Source organism: Dermochelys coriacea, chromosome 7, assembly GCF_009764565.3.
Source record: "Dermochelys coriacea isolate rDerCor1 chromosome 7, rDerCor1.pri.v4, whole genome shotgun sequence".
NCBI classification, from domain to species: Eukaryota; Metazoa; Chordata; order Testudines; family Dermochelyidae; genus Dermochelys; species Dermochelys coriacea.
The window spans coordinates 15,445,707-15,470,602 of NC_050074.1; the positions used below are offsets into that span (position 1 = coordinate 15,445,707).

The 24,896-nt window shown below is 40.7% G+C and overlaps 1 protein-coding gene and 1 long non-coding RNA gene across 9 annotated transcripts in view; both read right to left on the reverse strand.

Annotated features, from left to right (window-relative positions):
• Positions 1 to 24,896, reverse strand: part of SUMF1 (sulfatase modifying factor 1) — a 78,772-nt gene that overhangs the window by 20,327 nt on the left and 33,549 nt on the right. For 7 of the 8 annotated variants that reach the window (XR_006283010.1, XM_043519902.1, XM_043519900.1 and 4 more), the window contains 4 exons: positions 18,480 to 18,562; positions 15,943 to 16,065; positions 14,827 to 14,941; positions 13,481 to 13,594 (listed from right to left, as the gene is read on the reverse strand). Coding sequence is in view for 7 of the 8 variants with exons in the window: in XM_043519902.1 (XP_043375837.1) it covers positions 13,481 to 13,594; positions 14,827 to 14,941; positions 15,943 to 16,065; positions 18,480 to 18,562 (435 nt within the window). In the remaining variant the exon portion in view is untranslated. Of the gene's footprint in view, positions 1 to 9,842; positions 12,181 to 13,480; positions 13,595 to 14,826; positions 14,942 to 15,942; positions 16,066 to 18,479; positions 18,563 to 24,896 lie in introns of those variants that run through there. The other variant, XM_043519901.1, reaches the window with a different exon arrangement.
• Positions 1,885 to 7,559, reverse strand: LOC122461202. The gene is made up of 2 exons (XR_006283011.1): positions 6,273 to 7,559; positions 1,885 to 6,050 (listed from the first exon to the last, which is right to left on the reverse strand). It is a non-coding gene; the product is annotated as an uncharacterized LOC122461202 (long non-coding RNA).

Here is a 24,896-nt window from a genome sequence, read left to right on the forward strand (position 1 = left end):
CTCCATAAAATCTTTGACGCAAATATATTGCGTGTCTCACTGTAAAGATAAGCCATCAAAAGCACAAATGATGCGTAAACAGCAAATTCATCTCATTTCAGGAGAAGCCAGCATGCAGCACAGACAGAAAACGGAACATTTGCTTATAAAAACAAGATCTGTGTGAAAACAAAAAACAGAAACCCATAGCAGGATTCCCCACTAAAAGCAATAAAAAGTGAGCACAGAGTTCAGAGCAGCAGCCCTCCTGCTACCAGCTCAGAAGGAATCCAGTTAAAAACTAGAAAGAGCATGCTAATCTGGGATTAAAAGAAGTGTTTGTCCATCTACGTGATTGTTGTATGCCTCAGTAATTACAGTAACTCCTGTTACTGATGTGCAGATACAATTACCATTTTTTTTGGTTTAAATCAGTCTATTACAAAAATCCAGTGCCAGACAAAACTAAACCTTAGAGGGCTATTTGTTACAAAGTATGAATTATACTGAAAATCCCAGCCTCTGAAACAGGATTAGAATGCTTTATCGGACCACTTGAGCTGTAACAATGCCTCCCAACGTGATTCTCTCTTTAGAGATCTATCACATTACAGAACATCATCCTCTTAATGTATCCTTTCAAATCACTGAAGATAAAGAAGTTATTTTGTAACAACTGAGAAAGCTCTCTGGGACACAGAAAATGAGAGAAACGAGCTGGAGTTACACCCACAGTTTATTGGGCAATTATACTTGTTTTAACTTTGCGTCTCTTCCTCAAGGTTTGTTGCTGATATTTCCCTCCTATCTTGCTTTGCAGCTCAGTGCATCAATAGGAGCAACACGCAGAAATGAAAGGGAGACCTTAGGAATTTCAGTCAGCCACATCCAAATGCACATGCAAAAATAACCGTGCATGCAAGTGGCCAACTACAAGTCTGATGGGCCCCATTGTTAGCTTTGAGTGCAGTCACTGTGAGCTGTGCAAATGCACACTTTACCCATGCCTGCATGTGAGTTGCGTTTTTTAAACAGCACTCAGATCTCCAACGTTCCTGAATTAAGTGAAGTGGGTGCAGGATGTTCTGAAAGAGATACAAGATAAACAGAAAAATGACACTCTTATTCTAGAATAAGAATGTCCCCCAGGACATAACTATACTAGTATAATTCTGCCATGAAGTAAATATCTCCATGAAGACCACCGGTTTTCATTCAGACACTAATATTCTGGGTTGGAAATGAACCCTGCAGAAGTTTGAGGCAAAGTGGTGTGGCAGACTAAACCTTGAGCTGGAAGCCAGGAACCAAGAGATCTGATCCCCCAGCTCTCCCACTTATATAATCTATGGCTTTAGCAAGTCACTTCATCTCTCTATATCTCAGATTCACCACGTGTAAGACACTACAGCTCTTGGCTTTAGGAAGGCTTATTGTTTGTATGGCACTGAAGTGTTATGCGTACATAGGCTACAGTAACTATGACAACCTGCATTCAGAGGACAGAAATAAGTTCACAGTTCTCAGCACATGGATTCAATCCTACTCAATGTCATGTAAGCTACCATCCACCATCTCTCCTACCCAGCAGCACCTACTACTTATCTCTCACCCCCAATTTTCAAGCCTTCATCCAAGGGTTTGTACTAAGAAAATGCTGTAAAACTGCTTGAAAGAATCCAAAATCCTATTTCTCACAGATGCTTTTCTAGAATATGAACTCCTATCATAGATATCCATTTTATGAGCATATCCCATGTGAAAGGCTAAGGCATAAGGTTATTAGACTACCAAGCCTCTGTGTTGGAGACACGGATGGATATTTTTCTCTCTCAAACACACCACAATATCTGCCTTAAGGCAGCCTGAAATCAGAGGGATTTTTCTTTTTCTTTTGCAGGTTCCACTTGACTTTGACTTTGCAGTCAAGTATTTCATAAAGCTTCCTGATGCAATGTGTAGTTAAAGAACTTGGACAGGATCTCTTGTAAAATGCAGTATAGTAATGGAAACCTTTCTGCAACAAGTTAGATTTAAAAATTTTATTAAAGCTAAATTTTAAAAAAGTATATAATACATAGGTTGGGTAAGGAGGGTTTGTACATCTGGGTATAGTGCTTAGCTTATCCACAAATAAAAAGTTAGCTCTTAAAAGTCATATGATACATAGAGTACATAATCAGCAATAACCCAAATTTAGGTGAATAGATTTAACAATACAGTTTAGATATTAGAATTCGAATACTCAGGTACATCACTCATAAAAAGTTGTTTGGAGATTTGACTGTGGAAAGCAAAATATATCAGTGAGTGGAGATTCTCAGTTACTGAGGGACAATTAGGTAGGTTGTCCATTTAGAAAATACAATCCATAGTTACACCTAAAAGGGTGTAAAATAAATCTTGTTTGTAAAATAAAACCTTAGTGTATTACACAAGTTACCCACTGGAAACTATTAACACCAGAAGACAATCAAGAAGGTTGTCAAGTACCAAGGCTCACATTTAACAGCTTCTTGAGGATGCAGAAACAACGGTGCTTAGTACAGAAGTTCTCTTAATTGGTTTATCAAGAGAGTGTAGAATAGCACCTTTCGAAAGTCAGTTTCATTTCTTATCATGAATTAATACAAAGCTCACTCATGACAAGTATCATTATTGGCTACTGCATATATCAGTTCTATTCGCAATCTCTCTGGCAGGAACCCTTTGAATTGTCGAGTCACCTCTTCCTTCTGTGGTCACCCTTTTTTATGAATCCTCTTCCTTGTTTTGCAGACAGTTGCAGCAGAGAGTGAAATGTCAGAGTTAGCTGCACCACTGTCCACTGTGCACACCCCCTTAGGTCTGATGTCTTGTGCCTTTATCTACCTCTGGGTATAATTTCACAATTTTCCCACTCTTAAACTGGGCCCTCAGCTACAGTACCCTGTGTATCAATTGTTCCTATCTTGCAATTCCAAATGAGTTCTGGCACCTGTGGGTCTTCCCTTTGAGAGGTTGACCAGTGGTCTATAGTAATCAAACTGCCTTCTTAAAACAAAAGTAATTCTTTATTTCATCAGTAGGAACAAAGCTTTTAAAGAATTTTTAACAGTCCACATCCATATCTCTTACCTGATGGTTACCTAGCCAGGCCTAACTTCTTCAGACTCCTCAGCAGGTCCATGTTTCAGTCTAGTTCCCCTGTACTATTACTGCTCGAGGGAGAGAGAGACTGACCCTTTTAAGTCCCACTATAGATCTCTTGTTCTTCTGTGTTCCCACGCTTCAACATTTGTGGTCCAAATTAATTCTGTAGCCTCAATTGGAAATCAAGACAGAGTCCTGGAGCCAACTATTCTGGGATTGTCCCTTAGCAATTCTCAAGTGCTTGTTGAGAGGTGGCTTATCTTCATTCTTTTCCTTCCTGCCTGTTTTTCCAGACAGACTCCTATCGAACTAAATCAATAGAGTCACACAGAAAACATCCCAATAACCAGGCAACATACAGTATTAATAAATTACCGAGCCACCATGCCTCTTTGTCTAAGCATTGGCTGACTGAGGCATATTAAAACAACTTTGATTACTCTGCAGAACTCAAACACAGCCCCACAGTAAAGTGCAACCTCTAAGTGTCTAAAAGTTATCCAGGAATCCAAGCCTCAAACATCAACTGCTTCACCAGGATGGTGCATACACCCTAAGAGTGTTGTTATATAGTAAAGCAAGGCTAATTTCAGATAACCTGTATTAAAAAGTGTAAGAGCACAAAAAGCCAATATTTGCTCATGCTTTTATTCTCCTTAATAGATGGAGAAAACCTGCTTGTTTTATCTCACCAATAACAACAGCCTGGAGATGATCAGCTGTGCCCTCACCCTGTAGTTACAGAGAGAACCATGACTGCAGGTCACAGCTGATACATGTGGGCACCTCTATATCCTATTCCTTTCATTCCACTATCAGGCATCAGATATGCACAATTACCCAGGAGCAGCAGCAGCAACCATTGAGTGGAGCATGTGGTCTAAAAACAACTTATCAAAAGGGCAAGTCAAAGCCACATCCATAAACTAAAGAGCGAAGGTTGTCAAGACTTTCATCCAAGATTCAACCTAGAGATTATTAAACTACCATAACCATACTTTACTCAAATTGGATATTTTGTTTTAATACACAACTTACAGAAAGCATATTAAGGGCTGGTTTCAGATCATTCATTTCAGATACAAATTGATCATTTGTACAGTTTATGTGATGAATTAAAAAAAAAAAAAGACTCAAGATAACGCAGCCCTCATTACAGGACTACTAAAACAGTTCTATCAGTAGTTCAGAGGCAAACAAACTGAACTGTTCTCAAACCTTGAATGTAACCTTCCATGCAGCGCTAGTCATCCACACTGCCACTCCATGCTGTGCTAAATTACGTCTTTAATACAGAATTGTAGGTCATCCAGTAACTATTGTATACATGAGACCGAAATTGCTACAGTTAAATCAGCTTCCATGAAGGAATTGTGGTTTATTGATCAAATATACGCTCTGCTGCCCTTTGCAAGCTGATCATTTACACTTCTCAAAATAACTTTGACATTGCTTGGTCCTACATTCACACGCACTAGCAATGACTGCAAGCTGTGCTGGAGCAAAGACCAACCTTCTTGTGAATTTAGTTTGCCTTGCACTACTTTCTTACCCAGGATCTTGACACTCTGTAGCTATTAGGAAACACAGGACAGTAAAGCAAGCAGTTAAAATCCCTTTTCAAAATTAAGGGACTAGTTTCCTCTGGCATTGCTTCTGCTGCTCCCTTCCCTCCCCCCCCCCCCGCACCCTCTCCCCCCCCAAAAAAACCATGCCGCCAAAGTTGCAGTTAGGAATAGGAAGTCAAAGTATCAGTTTTATATTTTCTTCTCAATTAGATGGTATCTGCACTTCCCTCAGAACAGTTTCACCATAGAAACAAATATCACTTGCAGTTGTATGAATGGATTATTTTCCCTGCCTATCATTAAAGAGGACCTGAAACTCAAGCCAAATAATTTCAGAACAGAACATCTAGTTAACCACTTGATATCCCAAAACCAGCTCCATCAGACAGATCCTTATGCAAAAGAGCTTCCAGAATGCATTGTTACATACCCTAGGTCAAGTTCTACAGTCAAAAGGGTGACACAATGCCAGGCAGAATCTGGCCCATTAAGTCTAACTGCACTATCTGAATTTGTCTGCCTAAAAAGTGTTTTTAAGGGATATTAAAAAATGACAGGTTTGCAGTAAGAATCAAACTATAAACGAAGATGGGAGCCAGAAGAAAAGCAGTAGCATCACAATGGATAATTGAGAGAGTCTGCAATACTATGCAAGACACAATATGCCACTTGAAGTATATCCAATACAGATATATGAAAGCTTGACAATGGTTTGTTTTTCCTCTCAATTCATTGCTGATAAAGCTATATAATGCATCAAAAGAAGATCTCCTAAATCAGCTATTTTATGTTGTCCTGTTCTTATTCCTGCCTGTTTTGGATCCCTCATGTACATATGAAAGTTTCACTGTGCTGGGATGTTGCAACAGAAGGGAGGCTATTGCCTTGAACACTTGCTATTTGGACTGATAATTAAAAAGAAACGCTCTTTATCTCAAGTGAATTGAAAGCTCTGGTCCGAGTTCCGTTCAGCGTGTTCTAGACAAATAGTCACATTTATAAAATATTTCATCTTCTTACTTATAATTACTGAATTTGTAACCTAAAATGGAGTTACAAGATTAATTTACCTGTTGCTTTCACACAGCTATCAACGCTTTTCAAAGCATCTACTGATGCTGTATGCTGTGAAGTGGAGGGTTAAATTCACAGCTTCCTTTTATTTGTTCAAGCCAAAATAAAAAGGGACATTTACAGTACATCATACAAGAAATTTGTTAGGAACTGAAGTTCAAAATAAAAGCTGCTTGTTCCTCATGTCTCACAGAAAGAGCATTTAGTAAAAGTCAGTTTTGTTCACTCCTATTCAAGTAACTAAATTTATGAGAAACTTGTGTTTTCTAGCAGAAAATCAGAGGTGACCATGGCTTACTTACAAGAAAAGAAAAGGAGTACTTGTGGCACCTTAGAGACTAACAAATTTATTAGAGCATAAGCTTTCGTGAGCTACAGCTCACTTCATCGGATGCATCCAATGAAGTGAGCTGTAGCTCACGAAAGCTTATGCTCTAATAAATTTGTTAGTCTCTAAGGTGCCACAAGTACTCCTTTTCTTTTTGCGAATACAGACTAACACGGCTGCTACTCTGAAACCTTACAAGAAAAGCTTACTCGTATTAGCTTTGGATGTTTAATGGCCATATACACAAATGTGAGTAAGAGTCCAAATCCTTAATTCTCCTAGTTAGTGCAATGCTGAACTGTTTTGAAAATCACAACCCCAATATGTGAAGTATAAAATTGTTCAAACTGGTCAAATGATATTAGAATGATCATCCAAATCAAACTTCATATTGTTCATCACATTCATTGATGAAGGGATTTTATATTGTATAGACTCTTGGTCTTGGGGATAGTATTAATCCTAATCTTCTGTAATTTTACAGTACTGTGTAACTAACACACACACACACACACACACACACACACACCCTTCCAGTTTAGACTTTTCCCATCTTTCCAAGTGCTACTTTTTGAGACCTGCACAGACGACTTTCATTGAAAAATATTTGACAAAGATGAGAAATTTTGTGAAAGTAAGATTGTAATGACACTTGTTGACCGAGCCCTACTCTCTTCTCTTTCTTGCAATTCCCTGACATTGCTCTCAGACATCAACTAAATTTGTCTCCTGAAATCATTATTTTATAATGATGGGAGTTGAGCGTGAGGAACAATTTGTTTAGAGAACTTAATATTTTAGTAACAGCAGCTATTTAAATTGAACTAAATTAAAAACCCCCACAAAAGCTTTAGGTGCCCTAATTAAGACTTGCATCCACAAACGATGGATGGATACTACCCAGTAGCAAAGAAATAATCTCACACACAGTGAATTAACTCCTCCAGCCAATTAATTAAAACAGCCATTTTAGCTCTTCCAGAAGGATCTTTCTCTAAGGACTGCACCTTGCTGTCATGTGAATGCTTGTGTGTTCCAATGACCATGCGAGCTATCCCGGCAAGCACTTTAGTTCCAAGTAGAGCCATTTAAGCTAGACAAGTCAAAAGTAGGGAGCAGACAGAAAGCAGTTCATTTGTCCTCGAGGATGTGGGTTCAAGCCAACAAACCCAACTCAACATACAAATGGCAAGTTACAGAAAAACTAGATAACCATTCTATCAAACAACATGCTAGGGTAAGAGCCTTGTTTGTGCCCTAAGCGATGTCTGACAGCATGGGAAGTATTCAGACTCAGAAATATACACCAACCTTCCCTCAGAACCCTCAGATAAATGGCTTTGAAAACTACAGGAGTTGAACTAGTCTTCACCCCTTCTGTATGTTCATCCCCATACTGTGATCCTCTCCCTCCCACTAAAAACCCTCATGCCTCAGACACTCTTAACCAGGAGTGCGCAAACTACAGCCCGTGGGACCATCCTGCCCGGCCCCTGAGCTCCCAGCCGGGAAGACTCGCCCCCAGCTCCTCCCCCGCAGCAACGCCACCGCACAGGCAGCGCGGCTTGCGCCCGCCCACCTCCCAGGTATTCAGATAAGCCTGTCCTGCTGCTCCGAGCGGCACAGTCATGGTAAGTGGGGGGGTTGGATGAGGAGCAGGAGGCCCTGGGGGGCAGTCAGGGGACAGAGGGCGGTTGGATGGAGTGGAGGTTCGGGGGGGGAGGGTGGTCAGGAGACAGGGAGTAGGGAGGGTTGGATGGGGGTGGGGTCCTGGGCGGCAGTTAAGGGACAGGGAGCGGGGGGGGGGGATTGGATAGGCATGGGAGTCCTGGGGGGCCTGTCAGGGGGCAGGGGTGTGGATTGGGGTTGGGGCAGTCAGGGAATAGGGGGGGGTTGGATAGGGGGTAGAGTCCCAGAGGGGTGGTTAGGGGCAGGGAGTCCCAGGAGGGGGCAGTCAGGGGACAAGGAGCAGGGGGGGTTGGATGGGTCAGGGGTTCTGAGGGAGGCAGTCAGAGGGCAGGAAGTGGGGGGGTGGGGGACAGGCTGTTTGGGGAGGCACAGCCTTCCCTACCCGGCCCTCCATACCATTTTGCAACCCCGATATGGCCCTCGGCCCAAAAAGTTTGCCCACCCCTGCTCTTGACTGCTAGTTGCTTCAGAGATTTATTTGAGTGCTTCAACAATGGCATCCAATGATTGACTGGTTAAGTTTACCTCAGGTTTGTGCTACTTGATAATGGAATCTGTAGTTATGAAATACCACTGGGAGAAAGGAAAGTACGGGTCCAATTCCCTGTCATTTTTAATGAGTGCCTAACTACCCTAAGGGCCTCTGAAAATTTCCCTGCAATTGTCTACAACTAATCAGGTTGACAATAAGCCAGAGCGACAAGACAATTTTTGAGAGCTACCCGAGAGTCATGGTGTTTTAACGTGCATCTTCAAGACTGACAGGTGTACAGCATGCCTTGTTTAACTGCAGTTTTCAGTGGGCATCTCAAAATGACCTTGCAAACATTTTTTTCTTAAGTACCTGGATTCCAAAGTAAGAACCTTGTGGGATGATTTCAAGAGGCAACACATTGGCTTCTTAGTTTATGGAAAACAACTAAATAGAAGAGACAGCCTTTGGGAATAACCATGTCATTGTCAGGACCTCCTTGAATTGTACAGAGATATTTTCTCCATTCATTTGCCACCATTGTAAGCAGCATCCTTCATTTATAGATCCAACTTTACACCATCCCAGATAGACCTTTACTGTAAACTACTTATACCACAAAAGTTCAGTCATGAAGCTGAGATTATTAGAAATGTTTTAGCATAAAATACATCTTGCATTGTTGAAAAACTTCTGCTGTTACTTGTCTTTCAAGTTGACTGTGTGTCCAACCTTTCTTTGGCTTTGACTAGCATATTGATCTTCTCCACCAGCAATGTTTTGTCTGCAACCAAAACAATATTGATTTCTTCCAATGTAATCACCAAAGTCACATGAGTAACTACATCTATCACACAGCTTTTCAAGGACCATAGGCTCAAGACATTGTATCTGACTAGTTCTTGTAGAGCTGAGGGTAACAATACAAGAACCTAAGAAAAACAGAACAGTTGCTGGAAAGGATGTGGCATCTTCAGACTCTGTCCACTGCACCTTATATTGTGTGGCAGAACACAACCAGTCATAGTGCAGGCTTTTTGCATGCTTTGTGGACATCTAAATAGCCTTGCAATGGGATAGAGGAGCCCTAATGCTATCTGATAAGCTGGGGGCTAAGCTCCTGCCAACAATCTTTTCCCTCCTTCCCCCTAATATTCTCCAAAATAGAAGGGTTTCTCCTTTTATCAAGCTGAATTGGTCTGACTCCTGATTCTCTCTCTTCTCTTCCCATAGGTGGGTGGAGGATGTACATCAAGTAGCACTGAGAAAATGACAGAGAACTCTTGGATACCACATTGTGGTCTCTTTAAAAACACAGTATTGGGAAGGCACACTACTTGCTCCCCAATTTGTTGCAATGTTTTCATCTGAAGCTTGACAAAGCTCAAACCTGGACTGTGTTCTCTTGGCACTATTGGAAGCATAGTCTTTTCCTTGGATGTACGGCTGTGCTTTCAGTATGGACACAGAATAAGCCATGTCATCTCTGCACCTTATTCAACGGTTTTTCAGACTTCAGTCACACTGACCATTGTAGGCTCTTTCAGATGTCAGAATTTGCATGTCTGTTTAACATTTTTTATTGTCTTTTAGACATTCTCACATAAGCTTCTATATAATTAAGTTTTAACTGCTGACTTCACAAAAGCGGCATAACTTTTTTCCAGGCACTAACAGTTTTGAAAAGAGCTACAATTTGAACAAGTTTTCTAGCACCTTTGCTACCGAAAGTTGACCGTGTTTCATATGTACTCCTGTAGATATTTGTTAGAGTAACCTGAATATGTATTTACAGTATCAACTCAATAATCCAGTCTTATGTTCAAAACAGACCATTCTAGGGCAATGGCATAAGTAATAAGTACTTAAAAACTCCCTTAATATAGAGTTGCAACATTGAGTTAATAATTTGCATTTTGGGATAATTTTTAAGAAAGGCTTCTGAAAGTTTGTTGCAAAGTCTGTATAACCACATAGGTAGTTTTTTCTGAACACATTTATGGGCAACTGCATGCAATAATCAATTAGCTGATTTACATGGGGGCAATTGTGATGGGTTTTTTTATGTATGTGAGGAACTCTCAAATTCTGAGGTTGCATTTGCTTTTTGAAAACATGGCCCAATTTTGTTTTGATTAATGGCATATGGAAGAAAGCAGCAGAGGGAAAAGTGACTCAAGCTGTTCCATCAGTCACATATTGGAGAGATGGCTGCAGCACTATCACCACATCTTCTGGCTGAAGACGAGACTCCTACATACCGGAGCAGTACTATGAAGTGGTGGGCATGCCCAAAAGTCAAGCTATTGCTGAGTCCACAGGTAACGGAACAGCAAGGCAGAGACGACATGGAAAGGGCCTTGTATTTGTTTTTTTAATTCTGTTTTTTTTTTTAAATAAAAACAGAAAACAATTTTAAAAATATACAGTGTGCAGCTACCTAGTGCCAAAGGCAGTATATGTGGTCTAGCAGTAAGATGTAGACTGGCAGTCAAGACTTCTGGGATTTACTCCCAGTACTACTACAGTGACCTTGTGTGTGACTAACCACTCTGGGCCTCAGTTTACCCATCTAAAAATTAGGCTTAATGACACTGATATAATGATGGTAAGTACTTTAGAAAAGCATGCAATATGTTTAAAAAAAAAGGAGTAAAGAAGTGCAAAGTATTACTGCTCTTACCTTATCTACAGAAAAGCTGACAGGGTACCACACAGAAATCACACAGCTCTCCTATAGATCCCATATATAGTGCTTTCATTTTGCAGAAGGGAAAGAGGTAGCCTGGTTGATCCAAGTGCCACTTTTAACTTCCTTGGTGATCGGTAATAGCAAGGAAGAAATGTCCTCAATAACAGGTATTTTCTTGTTATGAGAGATCACTGTCCACTAAGCAAGTTCAACCTACCAATTCCTGGATAACCTAAATTCTTGCAAATACATTATTTCAGACATCCACAATGGAAAGGAATATAAACAGGGCTTTGGAGCAGAATCTGCAGAGCAGCTCTGGAGCAGTGGAGCTGCAGGTTTTGCCTGGAGCTGGAGCACAGCTCCAAAGCCCTGAATACAAATGGCTAAAAATCAAAGCCACCACTCAATTAAACAGATGAACAAGGATGGGATTATGCCACAAACTGCTAGTCCTGTGTTCATTCCCATCTCTTTCCAAACACACAGATGTTGTTTGTCTCTCAAAGTGAGAGAAAAAAAAAATCCTTACTCTCCCTTGAGAATAGAATTCACAGATCTGCATGCTCGGAGTCCATGCACTGTTCTGGGCCACTGAACGCAGTTCACGGTGTGGATACAGAAGTTGGAAAGCTGTGCTTGGCCTTCAGTTTTTCCCCTTCCAACTGACAAATTACTAGTCAGTCCATGCTTCATCCACCCATTCCCATCAAGATATCGAATATTTCAGGAGAATTTTTTTTTTAGTCTTAACTTTCTTCATCTGAAACTCCTCAAGTTCATCTTCTGCATGTCACCCCAAAGCCTTCTCTTTATGAAGGGAGACAAACCTGGATTTAAAGCTAGCACTTCTAATACACTGTCAAAGGACTGGACCTTCATTGTTATCAAACAAGAAGTGAGACGGAAGGGAAACAGACATTGAAAGTGACAAGGGAAGATACCCTGCAATTCTACATAGGGGAAAAAAAGGGAAAGAAGAATACTTCATTTTATTGCCAAGAAATATTAAAATGAATACACACAACATTTGACTTCATATGCAACCATGAGTCAGAATTAAAAATGCAATTGCAACTCCTTCCAGCAGATCCAAGGTTCATGCAGCACCACACACGGACTCTGTATGGTTGATCTGTTGAAGAACTGTCCTCTGAAGCCTCTGGTTACTAGGAAGTAACCTAGTTCTCATTTATACTCTACGCATTCCCTGCACTAGTTCAGTGTGCTGAAAATGTAGAGGTCTCTGTGAGGACAAACAGCAGGGACGTGAAGGGAAGAGAAAGGTCTTGGGCCAGCACCAGCCCAGTGACAGCAATACTAGAATAGTTTAAGAATACTCACATCTATATCAAGCAAGAAAAACTCAAGATTTAAAAATGACTCAGTAAAAGTTAAACATGCATAACACAAGGAAGAAGATTATGCCACCTTCTGTCTTTTATCCAATGACAAACAACCTATACTGGATAGCATGATTGTTATTTGTTAGGGGGGTTTGGCATATGCAACCAAAAAAGCTGCCTCCTGGATACTATGGAAGGCAACAGTGAGCCCTATACTGTGGAATGAGTCTGACTTCTCTTGGCTGGCAACGTTCTTTTCTTGAAAAGGTCAGGACACAAGGACCTCTACAATCTACTGAGAAGCAGAAATTATGACGTGCTCATGCTGCCAGCAGTTACTGTGCTATGAGAAAGGGCTGTGACTATGTCAAGCGGCAAATAAAGGAGATCATAATAATTACCATATATTGCAGTTTTGAATCTTTGTCAGGGGGAGAGTACTGCAGTTGACGTCCTAGGTTTAGCTCCCCATGATCAGAGGAGAAATCAAGGTATAATGTGGAAACTTGAGTCTGCTGAGAGAGACTGGAAGAGGAATCCACAGCACAAAAGCAGTCAGACAGAGAGGCCCCCACAAAAAGGTGGCATAACTTATACTTATAAAAGACTCCCAAAGAAAAGGAATAACTCATCCATTCCAAATTAGTATCCTGACTATGTGGAAGCTACTTCTCCTTCCAAAACTACATTTCATATTTGACTCAACCGGTACATCCAGGACTCAATACATCTTAAAACCATGAAATGACACAGTACTTCAATATATCAATCTACACAAATAAGTTGTAAACTATGATTTGCAACCACCAGTGCAATGAGTTGTGCCATTTTCTTGGAACACACATTTTTCTATGCAGTTCTGTTACATCTTACACCCTTTTGGGGTAACCAGGCAGTCACTGTTTTTAGTAATTCTGCAGCACTAGTAAGTCTTAGTGCTTACAAGACCGATGCTAGGGTAAAATGATTCAATTCCCAGACCTCGGCTGGGTCTGTAGAATTGACATCATCACACTGATTAGAAAATGCTACAATGTCACTGGAGAAAGTACCAACTTGCAGAGGCAATATAGCTTGACTCACCAGAACCCGGCCAATCCCATGCATGGCATGGTGTGGGGAGCTAAGGGCTTTGACTGGAGATAAAGCAGAGTAGCAAAAAGGCATGTCACAGCATATCTGATATTAAAAAATACTCACTGGGTTGTGCGTTTCACCTGCAGAATGATGAACAGCCCACCAGTCAGATGTCCACTCCCAGGCATTTCCCACTATGTTGTATAAGCCATAGCCATTTGGAGGAAATGCTGTAACCTGGATTGCAGATAATGTTGAAAGATCATTTATTACAGTCTTGTGGCGTGAAATAGAGTTTAACTCCTATGACCAAAAGGTAAAAAATCCATTGACTAGATGTTCCTGCTCTCAGATCTTTGAATCGGAAACTAGTGAGTTATATGCAGAAATACAGAGGCTGAGGAACAAGAAAGCTCTTTTAATAAGGATTTATACTCAGAGACAAGGGTTCAGTATTGTATCTACAAAAGGGCCGAACTCTGAAAACCTCTGTTTTCTTTTTAAATAACAGTACAAGGTTTCCTCCCCCAACACTTACAGGTACTATTGTTAAACCATAAATAATCTTCTTGCTGATCCTGCTATTGTTAGAGCCAGTGATTTAATTACAAGACAATAAATTCCAACTAGCAGCTCTGAGCAGATGCTGGGATATTTTCTAATCTACATGCAAACACATAACTGCACTTTGCATTAATGGGAATTAGACTCCAGTGGATCATTGTAAGACTAGTTTACATCCCCATTTGTGAATGCCAGATTTCCCACCAAGAGAATGGAGAAGGTCTCCCAATTTCTGCCTGTGCTGACTTCCCTTCTATTCACCCCTTCTCTTAAATAAACTAAGATTTACAGAAGTCTATGTATTTAAAAGACTACAGCATGCATTTCCTTTGCAAGCATTAAAAACTTGATGGCTTTCTTGCTATGAGATACTCCTAACCTTTATAAATGGAAGTTCACATCTTTCCCAATAAACTGAAAAAACACCATTCCAGAGGTCATGAAACTGAGTATTTACTCAGAATGCTCGTCAAAGACCCCGCTATGTCAAAAACCGTTTTGTTTATACAGGGCAAGCTATGCCATACTCATCATCCTGAAAACATTAAGTATCTTTTGAGTCAAAGACAGAAAAATAGCTAACTTTAGTGAATCTAAAAGGTTAAATGCAAGTTATTTTTAGCCTCCATTTCACACTTTGTAGAAATAAATATATAGTGCCTTTCTCCATTTTAAGAGTGGTGAGAACTCTGCATGATGGCAACGTTAAAAAGAGCCTTTTCCCCTGTAACATCCATGGCCAGAATTAAACATCCTGTAGCTTGAAAAGCTGAAGTTGCGAGAAGTGTCCTTCCGGTGGCCGACACCTATTGAAAAACCCCATTACCCATCACACTGGGTGTATCCCTCAATTCGAAGAGGGTTAGTTTAGCTGTGGTGTTGTTACTGTACTCTGATGCACTTACTGGTGCAGTTCCTTTGTATCCATCCTCTCCAGTATTGCTTATTGGGAACTCTCCCTGCCAGGTATTGGCATAGTGCTGACCTTTTGGCTGAAGCTTATTGCCCCACGGGAAAAGTCTGTTGGAAGAAACACAAGAGACAAGCTATCAGAAATATGGCTAACCTTTAGAGTTAAAGGCAACAGAAGGGAAAAAGTGGACGGGAGAGGACAGCTACCAGTCTCAAAGAGCTATTTTGAATAGATTCATCAATGAAAAACTGCCAATCTAGTTCATGTCGGGTACACAAAAATACTCTGAGGAATGCAAGTGCTTGGTCAATCTTTTGGACTTATATGGTCATCTAACTAGGGGGCACTACTGCTATAAAAAAAGTTAAAACTATTTTAAGTAGAGTTGATCCTAGAAAATTAAACCCAACTCCCATCTTTGTCAGTTGTTTTTTTTAATTGGAGATACAACAAGAAAAATTACCAAGTAAATATTCTTTACATAGTTTACATCTGAGAAGCCGGACATATAGAACATATACAATCCGTGTTCCCACTCCATCTGTATAAACCCACAATGTTTAATAAGCCTTAAAAGGGATGATGGTTCTCATATTGTGCTGCAGAGCTTCAGTTGCAATCTGCTGTTTTATGAGATAATGTTTTAGGTTTAGGATATACAAAATGACTGACATATGAACCCAGTAGTCTGTGCAATGAAAGGAATGATGACTACTTGAATTCTCATTTTCTCTACTCCCCAGCCCAGTCCTTTTGTTCATTTCAAACTGGCTTTCTCTGACTCTTTGACCAATTTTGGGACTGGCAGCAAGAGCCTTCTACACCACACCTCCCGTCACCTGCAATAGCATTCCTACATCTCAATCTCACTCTTGTTGCACTTTGTCTCTTAGTTATTATTTAATTCCAACCTTATATGGATGACTGAAGCATTTTCTGGGATACACTTTACACAAAGGATGCTGTACAAAATAAAGTAGTGTTACAAATGCAAATGCATGTACCTGTGCAAAAAAAATGTTAAAAAAAATAAACAGTGCTTTTCTCTGCATGATGAGACATCAGAATCTTATACATTCACAAGGGAAGAGTCTTGACAACTAAGTACCTATTCTCAAGGCCTCCTCGACAGCTGTACTCCCATTCAGCTTCTGTGGGTAATCGTTTTCCCGCCCACGTGCAATACGCTACAGCATCATTCCAGGAGACATGAAGAACTGGGTGATCCATTCTGATAACCAACAAAAGACACAGAATGAGGACATCAGCATGGTCAACCAGCCTCACAGCTATACCCTGAAAGAGTGCAAGCACCTTATGAAACCCCCCTCAGACCAGGTCATGATTTAAAGACATTACATGGAATGTTTCTATCCTTCATGCTAGACTTCAGTTATGTTTGAACTGGGTGCACAGGTTAGTTTTACAGCAAAGAAATTATTGACGTGAATACCAGAGCAAGGCATTAATCAAGAGCAACACATCCAAGTGAAGAACAGCAAGAGTCAGAATAAGGAATTGAGGTGGTGGGGGGGAGGAATTTGTACATAACAGCATGATGCATCACAGCTATGCACTCTACCCACATATCCAGTTCACTCTTACATTTCCTCCATCATGCCCATTTGTGTCCTCACACAGACTCAATTTAGAAAGGGGTCTGTAGAACTAGTAGCTACTAACTACCCCCATTGGCTTCAGTGAGAACATAGCTTATGAGCACCTCACAGGATCAGGCCAAAAACCCTTTGAGGTGGCAGCGTTAACCCACATTTCCACACTAGTTTTAAGGGTATGCTGTAACTCATTAGAAAACAGAGTCAGAGGAAAAGCAGCCTCTGGATGGGGCACAGTTTAGGTTTGTAGAGTTAGATTATTTTTATATCAGTTTTGCTATTAATTATAATTTTCTATTTTCTTACCCTCCCCTCCTCAAATCTGTTAAAGAAATGTACTTTTTTGGGGGGGAGGGGGTAAGAAGTAATGGCAGGAGGGAATACTGGCCAACCCCTCACTTAGCCTCAAGCCTCTTCAAACCTCACCATTTTGGAGCAGCAGTAATTTGGTAATGGAAGCAGGATTTTTTACTACAAACTTTTACAAATGACTTCCATGTTTTCCCTGTTTTAATCCCCACACCCTCTTGCTCACACATTCCCAGCCCCTCCTACCCAAAAGGGACTGTTTCAGCCCTCTGAGACGGAAGGTCTCATTTATCCTGGTCACAATATCCCTGCCCCCCCACCCCCCTTTTCTGCCAAAACCCTCTAGCAGAGTGAGCTACCACCCTGCTAGTAGGGGATTCTGGTACAAGAGTTGAATGCTCAAGGCTTCCAACTCACTGTATTAGCTATTGGTCTTTCACTTTTCCCACTTCACTAGTTCACGTCTCCCAGTCTCCATTAATCTTCATCCTTTGTTTCTTTCTCTACCTTTTAGACTATTTCTGCGTGATGGGAAGTTTGAAGAAAGAGTTAGATAAAGATCATTATACTAGGCCAGGCTCACAACCAACTCATACAAAATGTAAGGCTCAGAGAGCACATTTCCAAAGCTGTTAACTGCTATGACCTAAATCTCTCTTCATTATTTTTTTCTTGTCTCTTGATACCATTGCCTCTATTTTTGCTTCAGATAATTTCTCTTTATTCCCTCTTGGAGAGCTGATGATGTGCACCAGCCATCAACGGATGTTAAAGATATGCAGCCCCATCCTTAAGGGATTAAATACATCAGCTTCTACCAGACATAGGCTTAAAAAAAAAATCTGCTTTTTTTTTTTAAATACCCCTAAATACATCCGTGAGAGATTGAAACTTAACATGCTCTTAACATGAAGTTACTGATCATCATCATCTGTTTCACCATCATTTCTTTAACAATACATAAGGACACCAAACATAAGCTCCTTAACAATAACAAGATTTACATCTACATAAGTGTATCACTCTGCAGCATTACACAAAGACCACCACTGAAGAATGTACCCTCATTTCCCTCACCTCAACAAACCCATGGATAAAACATATAGAAGGGCCTACCCTCCTAAGTCATTTAAGTCCCATTGACTTTCAGTGAGAATTAGGGTCGTAAATTGCTTAGGCAGTTTTGAAAATTTTATTCCTCCCCCCCCAACATCCTGAGCCGTTCTCTGTAAGACAGATGGCCTCAGAATTCCTGAACCATGGAGCACACTCAGAGGATACCTTACATGCAACTCTTTTATGATGAAAGGGGCGCAGCAGGGTTGGGAAGACATAAATTAATCCAGAGCATCCTCTGCTGATCTCAGCCACAGTGCTCTCTCATGTTGGCAGGTCCCAGACCATCAAAAGTGAACATGACACCTAAAGTCCAATCAAGCTTCAAATCAATACAACGTGCCCAGCTAGTGTATTTTATCAAACCGTGACAGAGGTTATTAGTTCTTTCAAGTGCTAATGCTTTAACTAGAGCAAATGCTTAAGCAGTCCCAATTACAATATTATATGCAACAGGAAAAAAATACTGTCTATACACTGAGAAGCAATAGAAAGAGCACAGCAAGAAGCCCATCTCGAACCATGCCTCCCATCAAACGTGTTGAGTTTGTACAGACACAAAGCAAATACCACAGTTAAAACTGAAAGGTCATGTCTGGCTCACCTCTTTGAGATATTAGAATCTGGTCCCTCAGGTTGCCTCCAATTAGCTCCTTTAACAGGCATCCACCAGGGAGCAGCTGCAACCTGAAAACAGGCCAAGTAGAATCAAAAAGACTGTTGTAGGCCTTCTAAATTCCCAGTCAGAGGCTATTCTGGGAAACATCCATGTGACAACAGTGAAGAAGTGACTACACCTCATTTTTAAGCTCACAGCTCAGAAACCTGTCTACTGCCTCCAAACCCACTGTGTGGAAGATTATCTCTAATCAAATGAGAGCCATATGTTTAGTCTACTGTGTTAATGACCAAACAAAAGCCAGTGCAAGTATGGAATAATTCATTATGGAGAATAGCAGAGGGGAAATGAAGTGACTGAATCTGCAAAGTTCTTTTAATGACTGCTTTTCACTAATATTGACCTGCTTCAGATTTTGGAGGGATTGAGAGAAGCCCAATGTTTTCCCAAGTCTCTGATGTTATGAACTGCAGCTCGCTTTCTGAAAACACAACCTTGAGCAGGCTATTCATGTCTGACAGCTCTGTCTTCTCACCAATTTCCAGTTGTAATTTTTGCATCCTGAAACTATTTGTGAAGCTTACACAGGTTGTCTTATAGACTATTTTAGACTTTTTTGAGCACATCATGCTGGTAAATCAGATTTCAGCTAAGCATCACAGCAATCTCTTTGCAGTGCTATGCAATGCTATATCCTGTCCCTGCTAAAGAGTTTATTTTTAACTTGTTCACCAGTTTGGTCTGGCAGCTTCTAACTCTAGAATCAGTATTTTTGGGACAATTAAACAACACCCTGAGGACTTCCGTCAATTAAGGTCAAGACTTCCATTTAGCACACTTGTCATTTTCTTTCCAATTAATTAAACTCATTAGTCTGGAACTGCAGTATTTGCTATCAACTTCCAATAGGTGGAGACAGACGAACCACAAAAATAATCTCAATTTTAATATCTTGGAACTGTTTTTAAGATTGGCATTATTTTGCCAAATACAAACACCTCATGACTGCATTAGTGTGCAATGTTGCTCTAAACAGAATGGTAAGTTGTTTCTGTAGTTGTTATAGTTTAAAGGATCATAACATCGTTCTTACTTCAAAAGCAGCTATGAACAATACATACAGAAGAGTTGTTTTACAGTTTACATATAAGCTATTGCTGCCTACTTCAATGAAAACACCTTGTGGCAAGTTGAGGCAAAAAGATAATGCCTGTTTAGGTCACAGGAAGTACAAGTAGCAGAGCTAAGTGAAATAACCCAGACCTGCCCCAAAATGGGTTGGCATAGTAGGCTTTTAAAGAAAGATTACATATGCATATGAACAAGAACATCCACAGTAATATTAACTAGGATAAGGAAAATCATGATGTAAAACTCTCAATGCTTTAGTATGTAAGCAACCACCAACTGCCTAGAGTAAGCGAAGGACTGGGGCTCAGGAAACAGGTTCTATTCTGCCACTGGCCTCTTGGATGATCTTGATCAAATCACTTCACCTTTGTTCCTTAAAAAAAAAAAAAAAAAAAAAAAAAAAGAACAAGGAGTACTTGTAGCACCTTAGAGACTAACAAATTTATCTGGGCATAAGCTTTCGTGGGCTAAAATCCACTTTATCAGATGCATGTAGTGGAAAATACAGTTGGAAGATAAATATACACACACACAGAACATGAAAAAATGGGTGTTGCCATACCAACTCTAATGAGACCAATCAATTAAGGTGGGCTACTATCAGCAGGAGAAAAAAAACTTTTGTAATGATAATCAAGATGGCCCATTTCAAACAGTTGACAAGAAGGTGTGAGTAACAGTAGAGGAAAAATTAGCATGGGGAAATAGTTTTTACTTTGTGTAATGACCCATCCACTGCCAGTCTTTATTCAAGCCTAATTTAATGGTGTCCAGTTTGCAAATTAATTCCAATTCTGCAATTTCTCATTGGAGTCTGTTTTTGAAGTTTTTTTGTTGAAGAATTGCCACTTTTAGGTCTGTAATTGAGTGACCAGGGAGGTTAAAGTGTTCTCCAACTGATGTTTGAATGTTATAATTCTTGATGTCTGATTTGTGTCCATTTATTTTTTTTTGCGTAGAGACTGTCCAGTTTGGCCAATGTACATGGCAGAGGGGCATTGCTGGCACATGACGGCATACATCACATTGGTAGATGTGTAGGTGAACAAGCCTCTGATGGTGTGGCTGATGTGATTCAATTCTATGATGGTGTCCCTTGAATAGATATGTGGACACAGTTGGCAATAGGCTTTGTTGCAAGGAGAGGTTCCTGGGTTAGTGTTTTTGTTGTGTGGTTGCTGGTGAGTATTTGCTTCAGGTTGGGGGGCTGTCTGTAAGCGAGGACTGGCCTGTGTCCCAAGATCTGTGAGAGTGAGGGATCGTCCTTCGGGATAGGTTGTAGATCCTTGATGAAGCGCTGGAGAGTTTTAGTTGCGGGCTGAAGGTGACTGCTAGTGGTATTCAGAAGCCCTCCCCTTCTATCTTTCCACTGCATGCATCTGATGAAGTGGGCTTTAGCCCACAAAACTTATGTCCAAATAAATTTGCTAGTCTCGAAGGTTCCACAAGTACTCCTCTTTTTTTTTTTTTTTTTTGCTGCCACAGACTAACAGGGCTACTACTCTGAAACTTTGTTCCTTAGTTTCCGATAATGATACTGATCTTTGTAAAGCTCTCTTAGATCTACTAATGAAAAGCGCTATATAAGGCCTAGGTAGTAATAATGAGAAACTTCCCTTATGAACAGGTTATTCTAGAATTGTCCATCTTGGGGTTACTCCCTGTGAAGGATGTGCTACTGCCCCCACTCAGAGACAAGGTACTGGACTAGGTGGATGAGCAGCCTGAACCAGTACAATCTGAAAGCTAGCAGCAGCTTCCTGGGAGAAGGATGATGCCATTTATGCTACTTGCACCCATAGGGATTAGCAGTGAGGAGGGAAAGGTATTTGAAAACGTTAAATGTTTCAACCGTATGTGCTCTACAGTTCTGACCCCTCCTCAGCATTGCTTAAATAGAAATTTCAGAAGAGGGAATAAACGGCAGTCTGGCAAAAGGAAGAGGTTAATACATTGCAAAGGTACACTGCTTACACTTGCAAGACCACCAGAAAAATGAATCCTCACAAAAACTTATAACATTGTTTTCCCCAACTAAAAGTGGGGTTTGAGCCCAAGGTTCATGGCCAAAGATCTTGCCCTAAACCATATAATGAGTCAGTGGCAGAACTGGGATTTCCTGACTTCCAGCCCCAAGATCAACCCACCACACGACAGAACCTCTCCAGTGAGGAACTTTGGAATATTCTTGAGTTGTGCACAAGAGCACTTGAACTTCTCAAACAGATGTTCTCCAACTTGGGGATAGGCTCCCCAGGGGGCATGGAATGTATTCTGGGGGGCATGAGCAGCTTTTGGGGAGGACTTACTGTGCGCATTTTACCCACAACAATGAATAACTAGCAAAGTTCTTTTCTCCAGACATATCAAGTCCTCAGATGGTGCTGTGCATTTGACTCTAGATGCTGCTCTGCATTTTGATGAATTTGTTAAACTTGCACTGTATGTTAATCTCTTTGTTACAACAGGGATTTAGTTGTAAGCATTGACACAATTGCTATTTTGCTTTTGCTCTTATTACAACAGACTGTTGGCTCTGTTTGGATCAGTGCCTTCCTGTTTTTAATATTTAATGAGAGTTGCATGTTGGTTTTTTTTTTAATCGTTATATGTACTTGTGTGGCATGAGGATGGGGGGCGTAAACTATTACACGATCAAATAAGTTTGAGAATCACTGCCTCAGAAGCATGGTCGAATTCCAGGCATAGAGAGAAGCCTAGAACTCTCTGTGGATAGGAATTGGTCACACACAGGTGCCTGAAACACTTTCCTTCAAAATGCTGGAATAGAAGATGTCTGCATTAAGTGCAGGAGACCAGGATGGTTCTCAGCAGCCTGGAGACCAAAGCTTTCTATCTCACAGAGTGGGTTCCATTTAAATTTGGCCTGTTATGCATACCCCAGAAGGCAATCACATCTCTCAAAGAGCTTGTGCTCGTCTCCCAGTCTGACAACTGCAAAAAGGAAGCAGACACGCTAGTGCAGCTCAGGCATGCTAGTGCTGTTCTCAATCAGAGGCCCTGCCCTTTCTGAGAAGTATAATAGCACACTCAACCTCTCACTAAACTTCGTGACTCCCTTATGGAGGATTCCAATTATCTCAATTGGAGGAAAACCCTCCACTTTAGACCGCTAGCTCACTTTCCCCAGCACAGACTGGCTGTAGTTTCATTTACTAGTATCAGAATGAGTGAATTCCAAAACTGACACTATAGACCAGGGGTTCTCAAACTGGGGGTTGGGACCCCTCAGGGGGTCATAAGGTTATTACACGAGATGTCAGCTTCCACCCCAAACCCCGCTTTGCCTCCAGCATTTCTAGTGGTGTTAAATACATTAAAAAAGTGTTTTTAATTTATAAGGGGGGGGAGGGTCGCACTCAGAGGCTTGCTGTGTGAAAGGGGTCACCAGTACAAGAGTCTGAGAACCCATGCTACAGACTACATTTCAGTAAAAAGACTGATTGTATGCAACTTTTTTGCATTTTCTCCTTGTCTCCTAAATTTTGGATCTTTGACTCATAGTATAGAAGATTGAAGCCCAACTATCTCCATTTGAGAACTGGTGGTTACTGAAAGTTAAAGGGACATTCACGTGCCAAGAGAACTTGACAGAACCTTACTTAGAGCTCTTCAGTAGTTTCACAGGAACTGAAATGTGCATACTGTGACTTTTTTTAAGAAGCTGCTAGATTTAAAAAGATGAAGGCTGTAGGGGACTGTTGTGTCCTTATCCAGAACAAAAACTTGCAAGTGACTAAGAAGCATTTCCTTATGCACAAATAGCAAAAACATGCTTTCAATCTGAATGGTGTATGGTAACAGAGAAAGAAGAAAAAGTCTCTCCACACGAAAGCACTGCAGGTCTCTCTTCTGTTTCTGGTTGTGCTGAACTGAACACCAAAGGGCTGCCAGTTTTTGCAAACAAACAATCAGATTTTTTAGAAGATACACAGATGAAGTATACAAACAGGGTAACAGATCTAGACTAGGTATACCACAACCTCCAGATTAGTTTCCAAATAACAATTAAGTCAATCATTTATTGACATTATCAACTAATATGCATTAAGCTTCTCTTTCCAAAAAGAAAAACGTTATATGCATTTCAAACTTCTCAGAATGCTTTAAAGCTTTTAATTGCTCTAATTCTGATCAGCACAAAGGCTAATTTGATAAGAGAACAGACTTAAAAAATGTATTAAAGCTAATGTTTAAAATCAAATGTACACAAGTTAAGGAGGAAGGTACTGTACATCTGGGGTCAGGCTTGAGTTATGAGAGATTACAAATATCAGTTACAAGGTTCACAAGATACATACATAATACATAACCAGCACAGACCCAGATTGGGGTGTGGGAGTTTTTTAAAGAGTCAGTGAATAAGTGATCTTGGGTATGCCACCCATATAATGTATTTAGAGTCCAAGTCAGCGTTGGTGTAGCGAATAGGTACATGGATGGGGTGTGTCCATTGGTTCATCAGGGAAGGGAGGAAGTGGGTTATTTCCCTGACCAGCGGTTTTGTTTACTTGTCCTAGTACTGTCGGTGTCCCATGATGTGCTCCGTGCAAATGTCTCTGAACCACCTGTTGGTGTCAGACACCATGAGCCATCTCATGAGCCTGCCGTAGTGCCGACCGACTCCGCATGCTCTCAGCACCGGCTCATTGTGGGGGTCCCACATTCCCAAGGCTCTCACGACTAGGGTGCGGATCTTGACCTCATAGCCCTGAGCTCTTAGGGTGTCAGACAGCAGGGTGTATTTCAACACCTTCCAACCTTGGGCCTTGTGGAACGCTGGGGACCTGTTTTCAAATGACACCATGATGTCCACCATGAGGATCTACAACCCCCATCATTTAATACTGCAAACCTTCTCATACTACTAGGGAGCTTAATTGCTTTCATAATGCCTGACATTCTCATGCTTCAGATCTAGACATGTGTTCCATAGACTGGGTGACAGATTCAGTCTGCAAAAACAGAACATATGCTTCTGAACAATAGGTCCAGAAGGGATAATTAAATAAGATATCAACCATTTCACTTTGATTCACTCTTTAATCTGCAATATAGACCACAGATTCTCTATTAGCAAAATTATTCTCTCTTTAAAAAAAATAAAATAAAGACTAAGAAAAGTCACTTTTATTGAAATGTTTATTCAAGCAGTTTTAGTGGATAACAGCTCTGAAAACAGGACAACTATTTTGATAACTATAAGGATGTTGTTTTAGGAAGGCTGAACAGTAGAATACTTTATATGGT